Source organism: Triticum dicoccoides, chromosome 4A (genome assembly GCF_002162155.2).
Source record: "Triticum dicoccoides isolate Atlit2015 ecotype Zavitan chromosome 4A, WEW_v2.0, whole genome shotgun sequence".
Taxonomy (NCBI): Eukaryota; Viridiplantae; Streptophyta; class Magnoliopsida; order Poales; family Poaceae; genus Triticum; species Triticum dicoccoides.
In genome coordinates this window covers 455,287,824-455,313,043 of record NC_041386.1, presented here as the reverse complement: position 1 = coordinate 455,313,043, position 25,220 = coordinate 455,287,824, and the positions used below count along the sequence as shown (strand labels likewise).

Here is a 25,220-nt window from a genome sequence, read left to right as displayed (position 1 = left end):
CCCAGTTCTCACTAAGGAACTGGATGAGCGCTTCTTCCTATTTGCTGTCGGGTGTTGTTGAGATATGAGTCGGGGCAGCATTGGGGTCGGTCGGGTGAATGTGAACTGGCTTTGTTTCCCCGGACGACTGAAATGCGGACTCTGAAGCATGCTTCTTAGCACGCAACAAATCACTCGGATTTGCATTCTTCTGGTACTCTTGCATCTCTACTGCTGCCATCTATTCATCAGCAATCTTTGAGCCCTTCTGGAGGCACTCTTCTGCTCTCTGCCGGTTTCCAGTGACTGTGATCACACCTCTGGGACCAGGCATCTTCAACTTGAGGTACACGTAACACGGTCGAGCCATGAAACGAGCATATGCAGGCCTGCCCAAAATAGCATGATAGGCACTGTGAAAAATCCACGACTTCAAATGTCAACTTTTCCTTGCGGTAATTCTTTGAATCACCGAAAACCACATCAAGAGTGATCTGACCGAGTGAATCGGCCTTCTTCCCTGGGATGACTCCGTGGAATCACATATTGCTCTCAGTGAGCTTGGACATCGGAATGCCCATCCCTCGGAGGGTCTCAACGTACAAAATGTTCAAGCCACTGCCACCGTCCATCAAGACCTTGGTCAGTCGTGTGCACCCAACGACTGGGTCGACCACCAATGGTTGGCGCCCGGGGGTAGCAACGTGCGCTGGGTGATCGGACTGGTCGAATGTAATGGGAGTTTTTTACCACTTCAGATACGTCGTCGTTGCTGGAGCAACCATGTTTACCTCTTCGTTGATAACTTTCAGTCGACTTTTGCTCTCGATGTCAGCAAAAATCACTAAAGTGGCATTGACATTGGGGTAACCATCATCCTCTTCTTTGTCATCATCCTTATCATATTCCTTTTCTTTTTCACTAGGCTGGCCCTCTCGGGAGCTCTGAATCAGGAGTCGACACTGTCGAGTGGTATGCTTGGGGTAAATCAGGTTTCCGTCTTCATCCTTCTTGGTGTGTATGTAACACGGCAAATCAAGCATGTCATTTCCCACTTGATCTTTCACTTTCTAGGGGATCCATGGCCCCTTAGGCTTTCCTTTGAATTTCCCTTGATTCACAACTACGACCTCTCCAGGACCTGTGGGCTCGGCTTTGCGCTTCTGCTTCCGACTGGAATTTCCTCCTCCGCTGTCCTGGGCGACTGGTTTGTTCTTGCCACTATGGAGTCAGTCTTCTTCCTCGTCGTTAGCATACCGAGTGGCTATTTCCATCATTCGGAACAGGGTCATATCTCCTGTCCGACCGAATTTCAGGTTAAGCTCTCTGTACCGAACACCCTCCTTGAAGGTGCAGACTGCTTGGTGTTGTGACACAGTTTCCACTGTATGATGAAGAGTGGTCCACCTCTGGATGTAATCTCTTAAGGTTTCATTCGGTTTTTGGACACAATGCTGTCATTCAGTCAGCCCTGCAGGCCGTTTGCAAGTGCCCTCAAATGTCCTGACAAACAGTCGGGCCAACTCTTCCCAACTGAAGATACTACCAAGAGCCAACTGATTCAACCAAGCTCTGGCTGAACCCTCCAACATCAGGGGGAGATGCTTCAAGGCTACATCGTCATTGCCACCGCCAATCTGCACAGCCACTCGGTAATCCTCTAGCCAAGTATCGGGCTTCGACTCACCGGTAAACTTGCTTACTCTCGTCGCCAACCTGAAGTTGGGCGGAATTTCAGCAGCTCTGGTGACTTTGTTGAAACATTCAGGCCCAGACACGTGAACTCTGCCTCCACTCAGGTGATTCCTATCTTGACCTTCTCTGTGTGCCTGGTTTCTGTCGACCAGACCTTGTACAAGAATTGATCTTGCATCAAACTCGGGCTCTCTTTGGTCGACTGGGATCCTTCGCTCGTCGCCATATGGGCGTCTTTCATCGTAAGGCCGAGGCCCTTATGATCCGCCCCTCGGAGGGGGCGTTGGCACTCGACGGCGGTCATCTCGACCGAGTCGATGATCATACTGCTTGTGGTTCTAACCCAGGTATTGCTCTTGGCAGTGACCACGACCCTCACGCCACGAAGGCGATCTTGGGCTGTGGGCCGACTGGACTGTGTCCGCCACTACGGACCTACTGTGGATCCTGTTGCGCGACTGAGAAACGGCTGTGTTTTGCTCACCTGCTGCCCGGAGCAATGCTCAGATCTGCATCAAACGTCTTCCAGCCTCTGATTGGGACAGCTGAATCGACTCTGCTATACGGGTTGCAACTATAAGATTCTAGATCGGAGTGTGGTATACCTGAGGTTCAAGCGGAAACAACTGTCGGTGTCGTCGACTGGATTCGGGGATCTGTCATCGAGCGCGCTCGTCGAGTGAATGTTGGAGGTTCTCCAGACGCGCGCACTCAGCCAAAGTGGCTAGGCGTGCAGTCTCCAAGGCCCGAGCCTCAGAGACCTCTCCGATGATGGGAGTGTGGAGCGCCTCTATGTTGCGACGGTGCAGCTCATCTCTCTGCTCCGAAGTGAGGGCTTCGGGGTGATACTCGTCATGACCACGCGATGGACCGCCGCCACCATCGCCGCCGTGACTGCGGAGGAAACCAGGCGGGCTGTGCGGCGTGTCGACCATCAGGACCTCCGCCGCCGGGTCGCTGCTCCCGCACTCGGACAAAGTCTCAGCAGAACCAGTCTACAGGTCGAACAGTCCGTAGAGAGATTCGTCGGGCTCGATTACCGCGACTTGAGGGGTGGCCGACTGGCGTGCCACCGCATGCTTCACCCATCGTTGAAGTCGCGACCGACCGGATCGCTTGTGGCGGCATACAGCCGGAAGGGTGGACGATACGGGAGCCGACCGATACTGGGTCGACGGCTGCCACAGGAGGACGCCGCAGGCACTCGCACGGAAGTGCGTCGCCCCATGGATGGGAAGGGCCTCGACGTCGAGAGGGGCCTCTTGGAGCCAGGCGGAGTCGTCGGCGATGAAAACGAGTGCGCCGAGACGGATCTCGCGGCCTAGAGCCAAGCCACCGCCAGAAACCATGTTGCTGGAGATCGAAAAAATTGCAACCTCACCGGAGTCGCTAAGACACCTGCCCGATGGTGGGCGCCAACTATCGTGGGAGTAAGTCTGATAGTAGAATAGGGGGTACGTAGGAGGAGGCAAGATCCTAGCTACGGTGAAGTTGTGCACGCAAGGTTTACGAGTTCAGGCCCTTCTCGAAGGAAGTAACAACGCTACGTCTCGGTGCCCGGAGGCTTGGTCGACTGGATTATGCATGAGAGTTACAGGGGTGCGAACCCCTGTGCCAGAGGAGGGGGGTGGCTTATATAGAGTGCGCCAGGACCCCAGCCATCCCATGTTACACATGGTTCAATGTACATTAAGACAGGGCGTTACTGGTAATGCCGGCTATAAAGAGCTATAAATGATCTTTAAGACTACAGAGTGAATGCCTGATCGTTGCCATCCTGAGTGACTTTAGGCCTTCTGCATGCCGAGTGGTTTCTTGTATGGTCGAGTGACTTCATCTTGGTCGAATGGAATTGGGGTATCCGAGTGAGGTTGAAGGTCGAGTGGATTGCACTCCTTGGTGAACTCAGTCGGTTTCTTCTATTGTGTTTTGAATGTCTTTGACTCTAGGGCAGTGTCCTTGGGTAGGGTGTCTAGGTCAGGCCTATGACCCTACCCTAGGTACATGTCATCGTCAGGAAGCATGGCTCGAAGGAAATCCGGGTTCTTCTAGGGCATCAATGAAGGAAGGAGCCTGGAAAACTTTGTGGAAGACCTAGGTACCCGGGGAAATACGATGTTCCTTTGGAGATTATCTAAACTTGCCTACACAACATGTTCGAGCTCATCGACTCATGGAACATGATAGCTTCTGTGGATTATGTGGGGCACCGGACTCATGGAGGCATTCATTAATAAACTGCACGATGTCGAGATGCATATGGGCACTTGTTGATGATGACCTGGCACATACCCCAATGACAACGATGGAACCGAACGCGAAACACCCGGTTGTTTACGTTGATGGAATCGCTGCCCCACGAGCGATTTATTTTGCTAGCAGTCACTCTCTGGTCAGTCTGCCATGCACGTCTCAAAGCTATTGACGAAGGCATTTTCCAAACACCATAGGCCACATATGCCTTCATTACGAAGTTCATCCGTGAGCTAAATGTGGTCAGAGAAACACATACAGGAAGTGCACCAGGTGTTCCAATTGTCGAACGGCGCTACCCAAGAGCTCCCCCAAATGGGCACACAAAAATCCATGTAGATGCGAAGGTGAGATCAACCAGAGGGGGTTCGACAGCAACAGTTTGTCGGGACAGTGCAAGTAATTTCCTTGGGAGCTCAACATTGGTTATTCCATGTGTTGAAGACCCAACCACTGGAAGCAATTGCATGTCAGGAAGGTTTAACATTGGCGCAGGATCTCAATCTGCAGAACTTCATTATATCCTCCGACTCGAAGCAAGTAATCACTGATATCGCAAAAGGGAACCGAGGAAGGAATGGTGCTATAGTTAGTGAGATTAAATCTTTAGCAGCTCTTTTCAATCGTAATTACATTTTCGAAGGTCGTGCTATCCATCATGAAGTACATAATTTAGTCAAGCATTCTCTTACTCTAGGTCTAGGTCGTCACGTTTGGTTTGCCCAACCCCACGATCTTGAATTATCCCACTCGTTGTGGCTTTTGATGAATAAATTGGCTTTACCCCTCACAAAAAAAGGTAACTCAAAGCTGTTCTCTAAAAAAAACAAAAAGAAAAAACTAAAAGCTAACTAACAGTAAATGAGCTAGAAAACCGGGAGGGCCCAACGACAACTAATCCGAAGGCCCGGAGTTTGGTCAGCACCCGCGCCGAATTCCGCAAGGAGAGAACGCGAAATATAGATCCGCCGTGAAGGCCCAACGGCGGCTCACCGAAACCCGGGGCCGCCGCCGGCGCTCGCACCCGAAGCCCCCACTCCGCACGGGCAGTCCAGGCAGAGATGGTGGCGATCTCGATGTACCGCGGCAACCTCCACCGGGGCGGGGACGACGCCGCGCGCCGCTGGCCGGTGCCCCCACCCACGCTCTCCGCGTCCCAGTTCCGCCGCCTCCTCCACCGCCGGTCCCTCGCCGTCTCCCGCCTCGCCGGGGCTCCCCGGCCCAACTCCCCCAACTCCCGCCCGGACGACGGCGCCGCGGGGCCCGTGGCCGTGGGGGAGGCGCCGGAGGTGGACGGGGGTCAGCAGCAGCATCAGGCCGAGCGGCAGGAGGAGGAGGGGCATGATGTGCAGATGCAGCAGCAGCAGCAGCAGGGGGAGGAAGAGGGGCAGGGTGTGCAGGATCAACAGGGGGAGGGAGATGGCCAAGACGAGCAGCAGCAAGGAGATGAGGAGGAGCAGGAGGAGGGGGCGGTGGAGGATGTGGAAATGGACGATGCGGGGGAGGTGGTCGCCGGAGATGCTGATGCCGGCGGCAATGGTGACCCTGAAGAAGGGCAAGGCGAAAATGAAGGCTTCGACCCCAACTCGGAGGTGAGGCCCGTAGTAATTCATGGCTCCTGATAGCTTCCTGTTGATCTATGTGGAACTTTAGCTGCCATCCTGCTAACAATGGCCTTCATTTGGGGACTCATGTAGATTTTTTGAGATTAGATTCATGTCATTGGTGGATGCCTATTTGTGAAGCCCCGACAGTAGATTTTTGGAATTGCTACTCGTCATGGTATTGTGATGGTTCTTTTCTATCTTAGAATCTAGACTTTTAGCATATTGTTGGAAGTAGGATGAGATTCCTAGGTTGTCTCTTCCGTTTCTGGGTTGGAATAAGCCAATAAGTAAGGATAACTAATGATGCTTTTGAGTTTTACTCCTACTCAACAATTAAGCTTCTTAGCTACACTGGACAACAGTCAGCTCTTTCCTGAGAATACAATATATTACTGGTTGCTGCTGAACAACAGTTTAATACTCCCTCCGCCCCAAAATAAGTGTCTTAACTTTGTACTAGCTCTAGTACGAAGTTATACTAAACTTTAGACACTTATTTTGGGACGGAGGGAGTAGTTTTTCACGGAGATTTTGCTGAGTGCTCTCTGATTCCTGAATAGAATTGATTAACCGCACATACTGCTCTTGTTTGCAAGCTAACTGCCTATGCTTGGAAGCTTCGTGCATTATGCTTGGCAGCACCAAAATATGTGCTTGTTCTCTTTTTCATCTAGACCTAAAAAAAAAGGGCAACCTGGTGCAAGAAGCTCCCGCTTGCGCAGGGTCCAGGGAAGGGTCCGACCACTTTGGGTCTATAGTACGCAGCCTTTCCCTACATTTCTGTAAGAGGCTGTTTCCAGGATAACTAATGATGCTTTTGAGTTTTACTCCTACTCAACAATTAAGCTACACTGGACAACAGTCAGCTCTTTCCTGAGAATACAATATATTACTGGTTGCTGCTGAACAACAGTTTAATACTCCCTCCGCCCCAAAATAAGTGTCTTAACTTTGTACTAGCTCTAGTACGAAGTTATACTAAACTTTAGACACTTATTTTGGGACGGAGGGAGTAGTTTTTCACGGAGATTTTGCTGAGTGCTCTCTGATTCCTGAATAGAATTGATTAACCGCACATACTGCTCTTGTTTGCAAGCTAACTGCCTATGCTTGGAAGCTTCGTGCATTATGCTTGGCAGCACCAAATATGTGCTTGTTCTCTTTTTCATCTAGACCTAAAAAAAAAGGGCAACCTGGTGCATGTAGCTCCCGCTTGCGCAGGGTCCAGGGAAGGGTCCGACCACTTTGGGTCTATAGTACGCAGCCTTTCCCTACATTTCTGTAAGAGGCTGTTTCCAGGACTTGAACCCATGACCTCATGGTCACAAGGCAGCAGCTTTACCACTGCGCCAAGGCTCCCCTTCCTTTTTCATCTAGACCTCTTGTTTGCAAGCTAACTGCCTATGCTTGGAAGCTTCGTGCATTATGCTTGGCAGCACCAAAATATGTGCTTGTTCTCTTTTTCATCTAGACCTAAAAAAAAAGGGCAACCTGGTGCATGTAGCTCCCGCTTGCGCAGGGTCCAGGGAAGGGTCCGACCACTTTGGGTCTATAGTACGCAGCCTTTCCCTAAGAGGCTGTTTCCAGGATAACTAATGATGCTTTTGAGTTTTACTCCTACTCAACAATTAAGCTTCTTAGCTACACTGGACAACAGTCAACTCTTTCCTGAGAATACAATATATTACTAGTTGCTGCTGAACAACAGTTTAATACTCCCTCCGCCCCAAAATAAGTGTCTTAACTTTGTACTAGCTCTAGTACGAAGTTATACTAAACTTTAGACACTTATTTTGGGACGGAGGGAGTAGTTTTTCACGGAGATTTTGCTGAGTGCTCTCTGATTCCTGAATAGAATTGATTAACCGCACATACTGCTCTTGTTTGCAAGCTAACTGCCTATGCTTGGAAGCTTCGTGCATTATGCTTGGCAGCACCAAATATGTGCTTGTTCTCTTTTTCATCTAGACCTAAAAAAAAAGGGCAACCTGGTGCATGTAGCTCCCGCTTGCGCAGGGTCCAGGGAAGGGTCCGACCACTTTGGGTCTATAGTACGCAGCCTTTCCCTACATTTCTGTAAGAGGCTGTTTCCAGGACTTGAACCCATGACCTCATGGTCACAAGGCAGCAGCTTTACCACTGCGCCAAGGCTCCCCTTCCTTTTTCATCTAGACCTCTTGTTTGCAAGCTAACTGCCTATGCTTGGAAGCTTCGTGCATTATGCTTGGCAGCACCAAAATATGTGCTTGTTCTCTTTTTCATCTAGACCTAAAAAAAAAGGGCAACCTGGTGCATGTAGCTCCCGCTTGCGCAGGGTCCAGGGAAGGGTCCGACCACTTTGGGTCTATAGTACGCAGCCTTTCCCTACATTTCTGTAAGAGGCTGTTTCCAGGATAACTAATGATGCTTTTGAGTTTTACTCCTACTCAACAATTAAGCTTCTTAGCTACACTGGACAACAGTCAGCTCTTTCCTGAGAATACAATATATTACTGGTTGCTGCTGAACAACAGTTTAATACTCCCTCCGCCCCAAAATAAGTGTCTTAACTTTGTACTAGCTCTAGTACGAAGTTATACTAAACTTTAGACACTTATTTTGGGACGGAGGGAGTAGTTTTTCACGGAGATTTTGCTGAGTGCTCTCTGATTCCTGAATAGAATTGATTAACCGCACATACTGCTCTTGTTTGCAAGCTAACTGCCTATGCTTGGAAGCTTCGTGCATTATGCTTGGCAGCACCAAATATGTGCTTGTTCTCTTTTTCATCTAGACCTAAAAAAAAAGGGCAACCTGGTGCATGTAGCTCCCGCTTGCGCAGGGTCCAGGGAAGGGTCCGACCACTTTGGGTCTATAGTACGCAGCCTTTCCCTACATTTCTGTAAGAGGCTGTTTCCAGGACTTGAACCCATGACCTCATGGTCACAAGGCAGCAGCTTTACCACTGCGCCAAGGCTCCCCTTCCTTTTTCATCTAGACCTCTGAGCCCTATTTCTGTTTTAGGTGGGTCAACCTGGTGGAGTTGAAGAAAGGAAGAGAGAGTTGACTGACAAGCTGGATACCTTAAGTAAGAAAAAGCATGATCTTGTGCAGATGCTGAAGCAGGTAATTTTCTCATTGTTTTGACTGCCGCTTGTGGTTCAGAACAAGTTGCTATGTTCTTCATCCCCTGTTACGTTCCTGTCTGCGTAAGTAACTGAACCTTGAACGCCATGTGATATTCGGTGGTTGACAACTTCAGGTGGTAATGTGTGTGGCTTTGACTGTTTTCATCGTTACTCGAATAGCCACTTGAAATACACTGGTTCGAATGAGTTTTTCTTCTATTTGAAATATACGAATCAAAAACTTGTAAACTTGCTACCCATCTGAATGCGAAACTGATTAAATAAATAATAAATTCATAGCTTAAACATGCACCGTTTTCTAATGAAGTACTTCAACAAATTTGAATTATACAAAGTTCGTTGGACAGGAAGAGTTCTGCAAAGTAATTGGAGTTGCTTATATATGTTAACTGACATAAGAACCGGGTGGAATTTGTATCAGACTTTCAAATTCCGCAAGTTATAGTATCACATTGCCACATATGCAATGTAACCTTGTTTTATGCATAGAGTTATACAATAAGTACAAATGTATTGGTGGCCGCATGCTCTATTTTTCTCGAACAATTATCTGCGGTGATCACTACTAGTCAGTGTACTAAGGAAGATTGATTTTGGCTGTTTGAACAGATTTTAAATGCCGAAGAAGAAATCAGAACACGTAGCATGCAGGCTTCGCTGCGTGCTGCCATGCCTCAGCCGCCAGAAAACACAGCTGATGGAAGTGTTCCTAGACAGGTGCCGAGAATGACCGTTGATGTCAATTTCAGCGAGTTTGCTGGGGAGTCAGATGCTGGTTCCAACCAGGGCACTCCTGGGCGCCCCTTGCATCATGTCCACAGTATTTCTCCTTCAACAGCCTCCTTTGCTAGGTCTCCATTCGGTTCTCGCAACCACAACCCTGTAAGTTTTCGCAATGGCCATGTTTCGAGCTCAAATCTATATTTTGCTATTGGATGCTTTAATGAATCAACGTAAGTTGCTAGCGAAAATGAGTCTCTACATTAGTAATTTCATTTCAGCAATAAATCCTGATTTTCTTAAAGTTCTCAGGCTTCAGAATGTTGTTACATGTTTTGGATTTCCCTTTTGTATTTATCATTTTGGTGGAATTAAGTGTTTCTAGAATATGAATGATCGCTGTGATCGAACCGTGTGCTTGTCCATTTTGAGCTAAAACCACCTGTTATCTTACAGGGCAACACTCCAAGAAGTCCAGCACCTTTCTCTACAGCAAGCCCGTCTCGCTTCGCAGGTACCGGGCATCAAGGACACCACCCCTCGGCATCATTACCAGCAGGCAACTTTGTAGCATCGTCGCCTTCCCCTGCTGCATCCGGTGGCTCTTCCTCTGTATTCAGGGACTATCGCCCGCCCAGTTCAACATAATTCCACAAAACCCGAATGAAGGCCAATGTACATGAGTCACCCTGAATAGTTTGAATGCTCTTTGTGCTCCTCCTTGCATTGTTACTTTATTGACAATATTATCAGATTGCGAAGAGCAACTCAGGGAACAAGGTCATGTTGAAGTATCATTTTGTATATCTGTGCCAGTGCTGCTAAAAGGGAGTCATGTTCTCTTCTCCGTGAGCCGAGGTCGAAATCTGATATCACTCTAATTATTAAAACTAGAATACTTGCTACCCTAATCTGACAATGTAACATAGGTTCGATATATTCAGCATCACTGAAGGTTGTTCATGGCAGAAAGGATAAGCTGAAACTGAAAGCCTGAAAGCTTATATCATATAGTTCTGTGTTTAGTTTCTGAGCACAACAATGTATTCCTGCTGTCTTTCATAGAGGGGGCACGCAAAGAGGAAACTTGGGTGGAGACTTCCAAAGCTCCAACAAATGATGATGCGGACCACTTGAGAAGTGTTATTGTATTGAAGCGTGGAGCACACAGCATCATCGGTTCGGACTAAATAACCAATACAAATCTTTCTTAAGATCGCGCGTCTAATGTAGAGCTCAGACAGCAGCACAGAGTACTCGTAGACATACACCGTGTGTTACAATCAACAAATGGGAGTGTAGTGCTTCAATTCCTTTAGGGCGCGGAAGGCTGTAAGCTACAGAGAGCAGGCAGCATGCATTAGTCCAAATGGACAGAAATTAACTGAATCACCAAAAGGTACTCCCTCCGTAAGGAAATATAAGAGCGTTTAGATCACTCTTATATTTCTTTACAGAGGGAGTACACATAACAAGAGCAACAATGTAAAAATCTTACTCTATGTAACTGTAATAAAAGTGTAAAGCATTAACATAAGGGTGTAAAAAGCCAACAATCAACAGCTCTCCTGGGCCATTGCCACATTCTTAGTTTGTTCCAGAGGTATTTTCCAAATTTGTCGGCGTGACCTTGGGCTATTATCGGCTCGCTATCCTGCACTTGCCGTGTTCAATGCCTAACATCTAGGTGATGGTCTGAAATCTCTCACCAGCAACAAGACATGATTTGTAGTATAAATTATGATTCATTCGGACCAGGTTTTGGATAATAACTGATATCCAAAACTCGTTATTTGTCCAGAAGAGGGAATGTCCAGTTTTATGCTTGTTATTTTGAGGTAACAGTATCAGAAGGCATGCTACCTAAACTGAACTTGCAAGGCCCTATATTAGGGGTATCAGATCAAGAATGCATAATGACGAGACTTCCAAGAGGAAACGGAGTCCAGCAAATCTGCAAGGTTCTCTGTAGTTTTGAAGCAGCAAAAACAAAACATATGCCTCTGAAATATTTTTTTTGCTCAATTTAAAAATGTTTCTTCAGTCACAGCAATAGATCCATAGCTACATGCATACCCCCAGACTACATGTGCCGCACAGAAGACGATCCATGGAAATCAAAATGTATGAACAGGGATGATTGGAACAGCTACATGGTTGTACTAAAGGGTGCGGGAAAAGAGAGTAAAATTCTGCATTTACCTCGTGTGATGCTGCCACAAAATTAGACCTTCTGCATCCCCTAAAATTGGGCAAAGAAGTCCTGCAAGGTTCATAACAATATTTAGAAACAGGAAGTTAATGCAGCAGACAGCTAGAGCATTGAAACTCTGGAGCCATGATAAAGACATATTTCTGATTACATCTTTGATGTACAAGTATAACCAACCGCATTATCTACAAGCCATGTGCAATATTTTTGAAATAAAATTAGTGCAGACAAGTCAAAGTCAGGAAATAATATCATAAAGAGTGTAGCTATTTTCACACCATTTAGATCTTTCATCCTAATAATCAAATGATATATCTGGTCAAAGAGAAGTGCATACATTGACCAACCTCAAATTTAACTTTGGCCGAAGAGGGTAAATAGCAAAATAATCATCTAGTATATGGTTGCTATTACAGCGGCATTTCTCAATACCATCGCAAATATCATCTAGTTGGAGACATTTCACTCCCATATATCCCTGGCCCTACGCTATCCTCATATTCGAATGGTGCTTTTCAGTCTATACACATCTTTGAGATTGTATACAAAACTAATTATCTATCAGTAGTATTAGCCAGTAACACCATTGAGGATACACAGTTCAAGAATGGCACAACGACACAAACAGAAGACTGACATGAATGTCAACTTGCTTATTGCACTCCATTGATATCTCTAGCAGCAATCCCCCTTGCTTACTGGTTCTGCACTTCCGTTTTTCCCCTTTTCAAGTAAACTTGTAACACATCTCAATATAGAATATATCATGTTTATGACCACTCTAGAAAAGTTGCACATGATGCAATCACATATGATAACCTGCAATTAATTATGTCCCTATCTTTCGTTTTCCATGTAAAATTTGAACACGCGAGGCCTATCAGCTTGTTTTCCAATCAGCAATATGCAGTACCTCAGAAATGTACAGTTAGTAAAAGCCAACTACCACTGGAATAAGCCTCTAGAAAGAACACAAGTCGCCCACGAAACTAAAGAGTAACATTAACCAAGCATCCCTGGGCCCTACAACCTATCTCATATTCAAGTGGTGTTTTCCAGTTTACACATCATTAAGATGGTACAAAGCCAATTTTCTATTAGTAATATTAAGCAGTAACACCATTGAAGATACACAGTTCAAAAATGGCACTGACATGAATGTCAACCTGCTTATTGCACTTCATTGGCATCTCTAGCAGCAATCAACCTTGCTTACTGGTTTTGTATCACTGTATGTTTTTTCCTTTTCAAGTAAATGTGTAACACGTCTCTCAATATAGGATATCCAGTTTATGACCACTCCAGAAAAGTTGCACAGGATGCAAACACATATGCTAATCTGCAATTAAATATGTCCCATCTTTCGTTTTCCATGTAAAACTTGAACACATGAGGCAACTATCAGCTTGTTTCCCGAACAGCAATACACAATGCCTCAGAAATGTACAGTTAGTCAAAGCCAACTACCACTGGAGTGAGCCTCTAGAAAGAACACAAGTCAGCCCACGAAACTAAGAGTGCTACAATAAACTGATAGGTCAATTTACCCAAACACACATGCTAATCTGCAATTAATTATGTTATCAGCTTGTTAGTCAAATCCAACTACCACACGAGAGTAAGCCTCTAGAAATGTACAGTCACTCAGAACCAACTACCACTCTAGAAAACATGCACAGGATGCAACCACACATGCTAATCTGCTATTAATTATGTCCCATCTATCGTTTTCCATGTAAAATCCGAACACAGGAGGCGACTGTCAGCCTCTTTTTCCTTCAGCAATACGCAGTACCTCAGAAATGTACATCTAGTCAAAGCCAACTACCACTGGAGTAAGCCTCTAGAAAGATCACAAGTCGCCCACGAAACTAAGAGAGTGCTACTAAGATGAATCGACAGCTTAATTTATGATCTAATAATCGGGGCTAAAATTACCAACAAAGCTAGTATCCATCCAGTAGACCAAAATTCAGTAACCCGTGGAATTCAATCAAACAGCTCAACGGAGCAGAGGGGCGGAATGCATCAGACCTGGAACCAAGCGGCGGCGGCGGCGAGCGCGGAGGAGAGGCGGCACCGCCTCCGCCTCTTGCCGGCCTCGCAGGCGTGGACGGACTGGAAGTCGGCGGCGGGCAGCTTGCGGGTGATCCAGCCGATGTCGAGGTAGACGAAGCGCGGGGGCGGGGGCAGGTCGACCTTGACGCGGACGACGCTGAACCAGACGAGGAAGCGGCGGACCTGCACGCCCTCCAGCTGGGTGAGGGAGCCGTAGCGGAGCAGGCCCGTGACGCGGGGCTCGAAGTAGGTGAGGTACTCGAAGTGGACGTAGCAGGGGCCCGCGAGGTCGACGGCGAGGCTGCCGTTGCCGGCGAGCGAGAAGGCGGTGACGTTGGCGGGGAAGACGCCCGGGGGGAGGCCGAAGAGCGGGAGGAGCTCGTAGATGGTCTTGTTCCTCCCCGGCGCGGGAGTCGGGGTCGGGGTCGGGGGCTCGGCCGGCGCCGCCGCCGCCGCCGCGCCGGCGAGGAGGAGGAGGAGGAGGGGGAGGAGGGAGATGGGCGGCATCGGGGGAGGGGGGAGGGAGAGGAAAACTCAGAAATACTGCGTTTATTTTTCGTCTCTCTCTCGAAGAGTCCGGATGGGTTTGGGTTTTATGGCCTTTGGTCAACTTGGTTGGGTTTGCTTTTCGAATTGTGGTTCTCCAATCCAAGCCGTGAAATGGCTTCAAGCAACGAAATTGGAGGCTCGGATCCGCTGGGGGATATACACCGTTTCTGCTTAAACAACGGGGGAAAGATGCTTTAGACCCTAACCACCCTTCTCCGTTCCATATTAATTGTCTCTAAAATAGATGTATCTAGATGTACTTCGATGCTACATACATCCGTTTGAGCGACAAGTAATATGGAACGGAAGGAGTAGGTTATAGCGACACATAACGAATGTAGATTTTTGAGTATATGCACCCTGGCCTCGTTATCCTAGCCACTCAATGTTGCTTTAAGATCTGCGCTACACAACCAACTTACTACATGTCAATTTCTTTTTTTTGCTTCTCACATATAAGACATGTCTTGTACTTCAAACTTTGCAGCACAACAAAGCTTTCTACCTAAAAATGTGGGATAAAACTTTTAGATTTTTTGGTCCAACATCTCTCTCAAATAATAAAAGAACTATTGCTTCTGGTCGTCCGTCATTAAAATTGTCCCCAAAGTTACAAAATATTACCCACTATGCCACCTATAAGTTAAGAAAACGATTCGTTTTTCAAAAACACGCCAGGTTCGGTTCAGATACGCTGATACACTTATATGAAGTGAGCACAGAAGTAGCGCAGTGGCTAAGGGCATCTCTAGTCGCGCCTCTAGGAAGGCTTTCACAGGTGTGTTTTTTTTGCGCCGACGCCGAAAAATCGGTTCAGTCGCGTCCTCAAGAGCCCGATTTTCATCGGCTTGGGCCGAAAACAGCGTCGGCGGAACCAGGCCGAACCCGGCGTGCTGGGGGGCGCCCGGCGCCGGGGCGAACTGTTTTGGCGCGAAACAGCCGCAGGCCCGCCGCGTCAGCGACTCTACCCTCTTCTCGCCCCTTCGTTGTCCTCATCATCTCGTTTCCCGCGGCGAATAAATGCCAAAGCTGTCGCGCTGCCGCGCCGGTCAGCCTGCGCCATTGATGCCTCACGGGCGGCGCAGTGAAGACCGGATGATGCGCGTTCCTCGCCCTCCCTCGCTCGCCACGCGTACTCACGGCGGCTCGCGCACGGGCGGCGCCTCGGCCTATATAAGACGCGCCCCAGCGCACTCGGCGACTCGCACTCTCTCGCCGTCGTCGTTCCTCCCTCTCCTCTCTCTCGCCGTCCTTGTTCCTCCCTCTCCTCTCTCTCGCCGTCGTCGTTCCTCCCTCTTCTCTCTCTCGCCGTCTCCAGCACCCATGGCCGAGCGCTTCCCAGGCGACGGCGCGGCGGCGAACGGCTTCGGCCGACGCCATCTTCACGAGAGCGAGGCTCGCCTCCTTTTCGAGGCCGAGTACCCGGTCCCGCCGGACATGCGGGTGCCCGGGGCGTGGAGGATCAGCGCCGGCGGCGTGCCGGTGCCCCCGATACCCACCAGCGCGGCGCGGCGTGCGGAGATCGCACGCATCCGCTCGTCCCTGCCGCGTGCGGCGCGGGAGGGGCCACGGTACATCCCCGATAGCCCGCTCTAGGTGCCCTACTTCCGCCGCCGTCACGCCGAGCAGCTCGAGGCCACCAACGGCGTCGAGCCCTCCGGCAGGCTCAACGCCGTCGGCCGGCGTCGGTGGTGGGGCGTGCCCGGGCGCACGTTGGAGGCCGTCCTTGAGTACATCGAGGGCGGCAACACGCCGCGCCTCGAGTACCCCGCTCCCCCGTCCTTCACACGCCGTCGGGGAAGCTCCTGGACCCCCAGGCGCATGGGGACCGGGGGGTCCTCCTCCTCGTCCGGCGGCTCCCCCTGCCTCCACCTCTGCCCCGTCAAGCCGGAGCCCCAGGGCGCGCCTGTCAGCGCGCGCACCCGCAGCTCCGGCGTCCGCATCGGCGACAACGCCTCCCCCACCGGCCGCTTCGTCCTCGTCAAGCCCAAGCCGGAGCCCAGCCTCCCCGCGGAGTACGAGGAGGTAGCCCCGCGTGGCTTCTCCGACGAGGACGCCCTACGGTGGGCGTGGGACGACTACCTCCACGACGAGATGGTCCGGCAGCGCCGGGCCCTGGAGGAGATCGCCGCCCGCAAGCGTGGGCGCGAGGACGAGCACGGCGTCGTGGTCCTTGACAGCGATGACGACGACAACGCCCCCTGACCGTCCAACCCGTCGCGCCAACCGGGGAAGGGATGCAGCAGGGACGGCGGAGGCGTCGGCGGGAACGACGACAACGACGACGGCGGTGACTACACGCGATTCTACCGCCTCCTCGGCATGTAGAACCGCATGGGCGGGCGGCGAGGCGGGCGGCGAGGTAGACGGCGGGGGTAGCCCGCGGTAGTTTTTCCTTTTTTTTGTAAAGTATGTTTAAATTTGAATGAACTCGCCGATGTTTGCGTTAAATTTAAGTCGTGTTTGCGCCGTATTTGACTTTTTTTTTAAAAACGTGGGCACTGCGACTGGAGGGCATCACGCCCCCAGTGCGCGGTTTAGTGCCGGTGCGCCTCCGGGGGAGATTTTTTGCCCCTCCCGGGAGGCCAACGGCTGGAGATGCCCTAAGGTGCTGGTCTTCTACACGGGAGAGCGGGGTTTGATCCGTGGTACTCCTCCCCTTTTCTCTTCATGTCTCATACTCCTCGCACAGTAATAGCCCGGTCGTGACGCCCCTATTTTTATTTTGTTTTTTGTTTTTCTTTTATCATTTTTGTTTTTTGTTTTCCTTTTTAAATTAATTGGGGATTTCCAAAAAATCATTTTTTAAGTTACGAGTTTTCAATTTTTTTATCAAGAAATCATAAAATGTACATGATTTATAAAAACTGTTCACATATTATAAAGAAATTACATGATTTAAAAAAGTGAAATAAACAATTTCTGTGAAATAAAAATGTTCATGATTTTTAAAAAATGATCGTGTATTCAAAACATATTCGGTAATTTGAAAAAAATGGCAATGAAATTTTGAAAATATTCACAAAAAAGTTGTGAGTTTTGAAAATTCCATGGAAAAATCGTAAAATGTTCATGATTTCAAAAAACTGTTCACATATTATAAATAAATTACATGATTTCAAAAAAATGTAAGTGAAATAAACAATGCCTGTGAAATAAAAAATATACATGATTTTTAAAAAATGATCGCGTATTCAAAACATATTCGGTTATTTAAAAAAATGACCATGAATTTTTTGAAAATATTAATAAAAATTAAAACAGATCCCTAAATAACGAACAAAATAAACAGCCGCGTACGTAGAGGTTTTATTAGGGGATCTGTAGAGGTTGTGTTACGATTTTATTTAGTCCCCCGTGCGTCGGGTTAGAAAAAGGTTTCCGTATTCGCGCCTCAAAATATCCACACAACTTACTATGGGTTCGTTTTTATAAGCTATATAAAAATGACTAAATGTTTATTTTTCCTCCATACATAACTATGTATATTCTCGTATCACAATTTTACAGGTTATGGAAAACACCGTTACGCTAAGTCAAGGCGAGACACATTATTCATCAATCTAGCTCAGGCATGGTCCATCAAATGCAGTTTGCTCAGTCAAAAAAATATATTTCGTTGTGGCGCCTTACAAAATCAAATCGTTATGAGACCATCACATTTTCAGTTTTTAAAATGACTTTTTAAAAGTCCATTATCTCATCATGACATCATTAAGACATAGTTTGTGAAATGACATTTAAAAGTACTTATCTCATCTTGACATTTGATTTGACTTTTTTTATCTCTACCACATCTGCATAATCTGATTGTTTTCTCACGTTGCAACCCACGGACATATCTGCTAGTAAATACTAACAAAGATATTTTTAATCAAACATATCTCATTTTGTATATTTATGTTGGACGAAAAAAATCTCAAAGTTTCATCACACATTCTAGTTAGAAGACTTTGTTGTGCTGCAAAGTTTGAAGTTCAAGAGATGCTCTATATGAGAGAAAAAAACTACTTGCATGAATCACGATGCGGAAATTGAAGGGCTAGGCAGAAAGGGCCCGGACGCACATATGCTCCTGCCCCCCGAGAAGCAAGCAAGGACTCCATGCAAAAGCTCCAGCTAAACCACACCACGACGAAGTGATGCAGATCGACGAGGCGAGACCATGCATGCCAGATACAGTGAGACTTTCTTCACTTCTCCCCGGCGCTAGCCCGCAGATAATCCACGAACTCGTCCAGGTTCTGGTCGGAGCTGCCGCCGGGCACGACCGCGGCGCGTGCGGCCTCGCTCCACCGACGCGCGGCCTCGCGCGGGGAAGGGGAAGGTTCGGTGGCGCCATCGTCCATGACGGCGCACGCGAACTCCAAGAAATCCCCCAGTTTCTTGTCGGAGGCGCCGCCGGGCGCGATCACCACCCGCGCCGCGTCTCCCAGACGCCGTGCCGCCGCGCGGGCGGAAGCCGCCCTGCCGTCCTCGTCTTCCATGACGGCGCGCACGCACTGCTCGATCTCGCCGCGCGGGAACACGCCCGCGGACGCGTCGCGGCGCGCGCGCACGCCGGCGCCCCACGCCTCCTCGATGAGGCGGGCGTTGATCGGCTGGTCGGTCCACAGCGGCAGCGCCACCATCGGCACCCCGAAGCCGAGCGCCTCCAGCGTGGAGTTCCAGCCGCAGTGCGTGACGAAGCAGCCCACGGCGCGGTGCGCCAGGACGTCCAGCTGCGGGCTCCAGCGCACGACGAGCGCGTCGCCCGACGCCGTCGCCGCGGTGTCCAGGAGGTGGCGCGGGAGCTGCGCCTCCTCGCTGGCCCTGACGACCCACAGGAACGGCTTGCCGGCGGCGAGGAGGCCGCGGGCCAGCTCCTCCATCTGGGCGGTGCCGATGGACGCGTTGCTGCCGAAGGAGACGTAGACGACGGAGCGCGAGGACTTGGCGTCCAGCCACTTGATGCAGGTGTCCTCCGGGTCGAGCAGGTTGGCGCCGTAGGTGAAGCGGTCGACGTCGCCGGAATCATCGGCGGCCGGCAGAGGAACGCACGGCCCTATGGCTCGGACCTTGAAGTGGCGCTTCAGCCCATCCAGAACCTGAGAACAGAAACACCAACCCACTTTAAGCCCAACTCATGCAGGCCCAACTCATGCAGGCCCAACTCATGTGACTCACATGTTAAGCCCATCAAATATGCCTAAGATCCATCTCAAAAAGAAAAAAAAAAGAAAAAAGTTTCTAAAAAAAGGTAAAAAAAACTCAAAAAAGAAGGAAAACCCAGAATAAATAGAAAGATGGAACCTGTAGAACTTTCTAAATTTTCATTCGAAATTTCCCCACGTGCAGTTTCTTTCTTGCTGAAGGTTTCGCTCTTTCCAGAAACTTTTTCAGGGCGGCTCAACTTAATATGGGGCTAGAAATGAAACCACACAAACCGAAAGTTCAATTTTCACGGATCATGTTTCTTGATCTGAACTTCAATATGCAACTAATGAATATCTTTTTTTTGGATAAAAACATCAGCATTTGGAACCAAAAAAGTTTCTCGATCTTACTACCTCATACTCCAACTCATCGAATGAGTTGACGAGAACCCAGTCCCCCACGTCTCGATCAGCGAGCTGGGCGAGCGCGGGGGCGGTGAGCGCCGGGTACGGCGCGTCATGGAACACGAAGGACGGGAACTCCCACCTCTCCAGCCCCGGCAACCCGGCGAACGGCTCGCTCCTGACCCCCGCGTTGTCTCCCGGCGGCGGCGCGTCCAGCAGCCCGGAGTTGATGTAGTAGTACACGGCGCTCGGCGCGCACGACTGGGTGGAGAAGGGTACGGTCGGCAGACCCATCCCCCACGCTGTGCGCGCCACCCAATGCATGAACGAGTCGTACACCACATGCGTGAAGTGGCCTTCCTCGATGAGCGCGGCCAAGGACGCCGACCCACTGGACTCCAGCCTCTCCACATACTCACCGACGCTTGCCGCCGGCGGGAGGCCGCCCTCATCGTGGTCATCGGAGATGGACTCGACACGCACCGGGCCGGCATCGAACCGGACAGTTCTGGCGATGAAGCGGGTGACGACAAGGGCGGCGGGCACGCCCTTGGACGCCAGCCTCTTGGCGAACTGTAGCATGGGGTTTATGTGGCTTTGGCACGGGTAGGGCACGAGCAAGACATTGGCCATGGACATGGTTGGTTCTTGGTTGTTTGCTTGCTAATGCCAAATTGACAATGTTACCGCAGATCAGATCAGATCACCCAATTATATAACATGCGACGGGTAATAACATGCATATGGTGAAAAATGGAGGAGGTTTATTGCTCTGTTCTGGCACCATTAATTCCAATAACTCCCTTCTTTTTTTTAGTAGAAAACACAAGGCCTGTATTGACAAAGAGTTTATCCATGCATTGATCGGATGTATGCCATTCTGCTTATGGAAAACGTGGGAAATATGTGCAAATCAGCACGTTTCGTTTTTTTTGTGGGTGAAAAATGTATTACTCAATTCGAGAATCTACCTTCTAAACGAGCAAACTTAGCTAAACTATCACTAACCTTATTTTAACTACGAACGATATGAGTGATACACGATTCACGAATGCACATAAGATATCTAATCTCCTTGATAAGCGATGCATAGATTGATCTATCCACCTCTTTTGCCTGGATCATCTTCACTGCAATAAGGGAGTCCATCTCGATTGCAACTGGAAGCTCAGTTCTTTGGATAGCCAACGACAGATCCTCCATACACGCACATAGTTCAGCTTCGAGGGATTCACGACAAGAGAAAGGTTGCCTGCATGACGAGAAAATAATAGCACCTTTATCATCTCTCAAAACCACACCGGCACCTGCTGAACCCTCGTCCACAAATGAGCCATCAGTACATAAATTTACCCAGCCAACAATTGGAGCTCTCCATGTAGGTACAGTACTTATGAACGCATGCGGTCTATTGGTGCCTGTATCATATGTGATGATTGATTTTCCCTTGCTTTTATCTAAAGGGAGATCTGTCTTAATGCTAATAAGGAAGTCAAGATAACTCACCAAGAAACGACTAGAAGCTTCCATGGGCGGTGAAGGTTTATTATGTACCACCTCATTCCGGATATGCCAAGCCCGCCATAACAACATGAGAAGCATAAAACGTTCAATTTCCGGAAGAGGTTCTAATGCACCAGTATTGAGCATCGTAGAAATACTTGGTAATGTCCAAACACCAGCCATGTGCATCGGCAGGGCATGAAAACTATCTTCAGTTTCAGTGGCACATATAGGACAAAGTTCGCTAGTCTCAATTCCACAAACATATTTATTCTTTCAGGTTGGCAATGAATTAGTAGCAACTCGCCATACAAAGTTGCGAACTGTTTGGGGAACATCCGATGACCAGATTAGTTGCCGGCAAGAACGACGCCCATCTGCACTCAAAGACTTTATCCCAAGTCACTCTCAGACCTACAGATTCGCCGTTCTGGAAAGGGCTCATGAGGGTTAAGGCCGCTTTCTTCAACAGAACGAGATGTATTGTTGGTAATGGAGATGATACGCGATTCTGGGAGGATACGTGGCTGGGTGACGCGCCTTTGGCTACACAATATCCAACACTATATCGTATTGTTCAGCGTAGGGACGCTCTTGTTGCGACGGTGATGCAGTCTATTCCTCTAAACATGCAGTTTAGGAGAGTGCTTGTTGGACCTCGATGGGAAGCATGGCTTCACTTGGTTCGTAGGCTGATGGACGTTCAGCTAAATCCTCAGCCCGACCAGTTGTGTTGGAAACTAACTAAAACTGGGGTGTTCACGGTAAAATCGATGTATATGGATATCATTAATTCATCTGTGATACCTACGACTAAGGAGGTCTGGAAAGTTAAGGTTCCTTTGAAGATTAAAGTGTTTATGTGGTTTGTGCATAAACAAGTTATTCTTACAAAGGACAATCTAGTTAAGCGCAACTGGACAGGATCTACTAGGTGTAGTTTCTGTGATCGGGATGAGACTATCAAGCATTTATTTTTTGATTGCCCGTTGGCACAAGGGTTGTGGCGCATTGTGCAAATTGCCTTTAATATTACTCCACCGAGATCGATAAACACGTTATTTGGGGCGTGGCTGTTTGGGATTGAGTCCGAAACAGTCAGACACATTCGTGTAGGAGTATGTGCGTTATTATGGGCAATTTGGAATTGCAGGAATGATTTGGTTTTTAACAGGACAACAAATATTCATTTTTTGCAGGTGTTATTCCGGGCTATGGCGCTGATCCGTACTTGGTCCTTACTCACTCCGACGGAGGCCAGGGAGCGTTTGGTTACTGGATCTGTCCGGTGGGAGACGGTAGCGCGGGATATCTTCAACCGGTTTGGATGGCGATCATGTAATAGGATAGGAGTTTAGTTTACCTATCTGCTATTTTGCCAGCCGGGTTGTGGCTTATCTCATTTCTGCCTTGCAGTCGATGCTCTATGTGAGCTATAGGCTGCTTTGGTTCCTTTTTCTGTAAGACCTTTGTTCAGAACCTGTTTATTTGTTTAATAAGAGAGGCCGTATGCATCGATCTGATGCAGAGGCCGGGGAATCCCCCTTTTCAAAAGAAAAAGAACGACGCCCGTCTGGTCTGTAGCTGGAGCCTGTTGCTGACCCCTATGTGCTTCATCAAAGCCTAGTTCATAAGAACTTTTTATTGTAAATATACCGTATTTGTCAGGACCCAATGCCAAGGTGTCATCATCCAACCTGGGCGAGGCTCTAATCTTTATTATCTCTGCTACGTCTGCCGGTACAAAGTAGTTTTGCAGTAAAGCCCGATTCCACGAGCCATTATCGTTAAGTAATTCCGAGACAAAACGAATTCTGCACCTCCCTTGAAACGTGATGGGTTTATAGGAGTAGGGACGCGGAATCCAACTATCTCGCCAAACTCGAATACTCTGTCCGTTACCCACCCGCCAGATGAGTCCTGTCTTCAAAAGATCAAGACCATAACTAATGGCATGCCAGGAAGATGACGCATTGCTGAAAAAACGGTGTCCTCAAAATTACCATCCGGGTAGTATATAGCCTTTAAAACTTGTGCACACAAACTATCCGTTTTAGAGATCAAACGCCAAACTTGTCGAGCTAGCAAAGCTGTTGGGGAACGTAGTAATTTCAAAAAAATTCCTACGCACACGCAAGATCATGGTGATGCATAGCAACGAGAGGGAAGAGTGTTGTCCACGTACCCTCTAGACCGAAAGCGGAAGCGTTAGCACAACGCGGTTGATGTAGTCATACGTCTTCACGATCCGACCGGTCAAGTACCGAACGCACGGCACCTCCGAGTTCAGCACACGTTCAGCCCGATAACGTCCCTCGAACTCTGATCCAGCCGAGTGTTGAGGGAGAGTTTCGTCAGCACGATGGCGTGGTGACCGTGGTCACTGTGAGGAGCACCTCCTTTGTGAGGTTGCTCAGCAGGTAGCCAAGGACCTGTTGGTCGTCCCGGACCCAGATTGGGTGGAGAGGGTTGGGCGTTGAAGTCTCCTTGCCTTCCTTGGTGGTGACAAGGAGCTTTGCCGGCTCCGGCTGGGTGCCGTCGACGTAGCCGAAGACCCAGGCGCCACGCAGTTGGGGTATGATCGGGGTGCGCCATAGCACGTATTTCGTGCGGGATAGCTTCTCGGTGACTTGTCCATTGAGACTAGGCAGGGAGGAAGCGCCAGAGGAGGAAGACATGGTGCGGCTTCGACACAGGTGGTTCTGGTAGCTAGATGAGTTAAAGAAGAGGGGCTCTGATTACCATGTGCGAGCGGTAAACGTCTTACCCTTGTCAAGGGCGACATGTCCATGTTATATAGTAGGGGAGCCAAAACCCTAGATGGCTTTACACATGCGGTTTGAGAGAGAGATAAGGAAGAATCTAAGATACATCTTAAGAAAGAAGAAAGAAGGAGATGGTTATAAGAATATCTCATACAACTACCTTCTAGCCTTATCTCTAATATGTACCGAACATATATCTCGTGACACATATAATGATGTTTGGCATGCACTGGATGGATCATCAGTCAGAAAGAAAGTCTGACTCCTCAACACAACAGGCTCGTTGATCGTCACTGACAAGTACGTTTTCGTTGTTTCGCTGGCATCTCGCGAATTTTTAATCAAACTATGATGACCAGTCGTTGATTTGCTCACTGATCGATCAGGCGCGTGCTTCACTTGTAGACTAGCCAATGAGAATCCCTTCTCTTCGTGAACGTGCAATATATTATTGGCAACAAGTCATCGAGAAACGAATCAGGAAACTATTTGAAAGAGACCGGAGCCAGGTTCAGTTCAGGGTTGGTACAATCATGCTATACGCTAAACACTAATTAGCAGATCTCTCTCTCTCTTCAGTGAGTACAGAACTAGAGATAAACCGGCGGATAAGTCAAGTTCGCGACCACCCAACGGCTGCGTTGCACGTTGCTGGTTGGGCTGGACCAATTAGCAAAGGCTGAAATAGGACCTATGACTGCATGGTTAGGAGGGCTATATCTCAGCCCATCAAGGCTTAAATCCTAGACTTGATACTGGCGTTTGTATTTTCTTAGACTTATTTTAGGCAATCCGATAATGTGTGTTCAGTGAAAGAAGATGTTTTCGTTGACTACGACGCCGCCTCGGCCAACGGTAGGCGTGGACTGTGGTTGACACACGCTCGGTCACGGCCCTCTCCCCAACAGCAACAGCCGAAAAATGCCTCGTCCACGCTCTCGCTCTCGCGACGGCCGCCGCCCCAACCCAGCAACCCACCAGCCCTCCCTGGCGGTCGCCGCTCCGGCGCCGCTGGCCACCCACCCAAGCGCTGCCCAGCACCATCCCCATGCTATCGCAGCTCCCACCCTGCTCTGGGCCTTCCCGTCCCCGGTGTCTGTTGGACGTTGCTGCCACGCCGCGCCGGATCTGGATCTGGATCGGCTGCTCGCCACCCCTCCTCCCCCGCCGCCAGGCAGGCCGCCTCGCGACCCGCGGGATGTATCTTGTGT

General features: G+C 49.0%; 3 protein-coding genes across 4 annotated transcripts; 1 reads left to right on the top strand and 2 right to left on the bottom strand.

Annotated features, from left to right (window-relative positions):
* Positions 1-4,848: 4,848 nt before the first annotated feature.
* Positions 4,849-10,229, top strand: LOC119286153 (histone H3.v1-like). The gene is made up of 4 exons (XM_037565502.1): positions 4,849-5,519; positions 8,538-8,639; positions 9,272-9,544; positions 9,839-10,229. Exons 1-4 carry the CDS (start codon positions 4,989-4,991, stop codon positions 10,028-10,030), a joined length of 1,098 nt encoding a protein of 365 aa, XP_037421399.1. The 5' UTR covers positions 4,849-4,988; the 3' UTR covers positions 10,031-10,229.
* A 130-nt stretch (positions 10,230-10,359) lies between these two features.
* LOC119286154 lies at positions 10,360-14,180 on the bottom strand. 2 transcript variants are annotated; one of them, XM_037565504.1, is made up of 3 exons: positions 13,629-14,180; positions 11,585-11,645; positions 10,360-10,712 (listed from the first exon to the last, which is right to left on the bottom strand). In XM_037565504.1, the coding sequence occupies exons 1-2, from the start codon at positions 14,157-14,159 to the stop codon at positions 11,625-11,627; spliced, it is 552 nt and encodes a 183-aa protein (XP_037421401.1). In that variant the 5' UTR covers positions 14,160-14,180; the 3' UTR covers positions 10,360-10,712; positions 11,585-11,624. The 2 variants fall into 2 exon arrangements, with proteins under 2 accessions (XP_037421401.1, XP_037421400.1); XM_037565503.1 differs by having other exon boundaries at positions 10,360-10,719; positions 13,629-14,178.
* A 4,062-nt stretch (positions 14,181-18,242) lies between these two features.
* LOC119288965 (indole-3-acetate beta-glucosyltransferase-like) lies at positions 18,243-20,374 on the bottom strand. Its single transcript, XM_037568424.1, has 3 exons — positions 19,751-20,374; positions 18,647-19,288; positions 18,243-18,508 (listed from the first exon to the last, which is right to left on the bottom strand). Exons 1-3 carry the CDS (start codon positions 20,372-20,374, stop codon positions 18,395-18,397), a joined length of 1,380 nt encoding a protein of 459 aa, XP_037424321.1. The 3' UTR covers positions 18,243-18,394.
* Between the last annotated feature and the right edge of the window lie 4,846 nt (positions 20,375-25,220).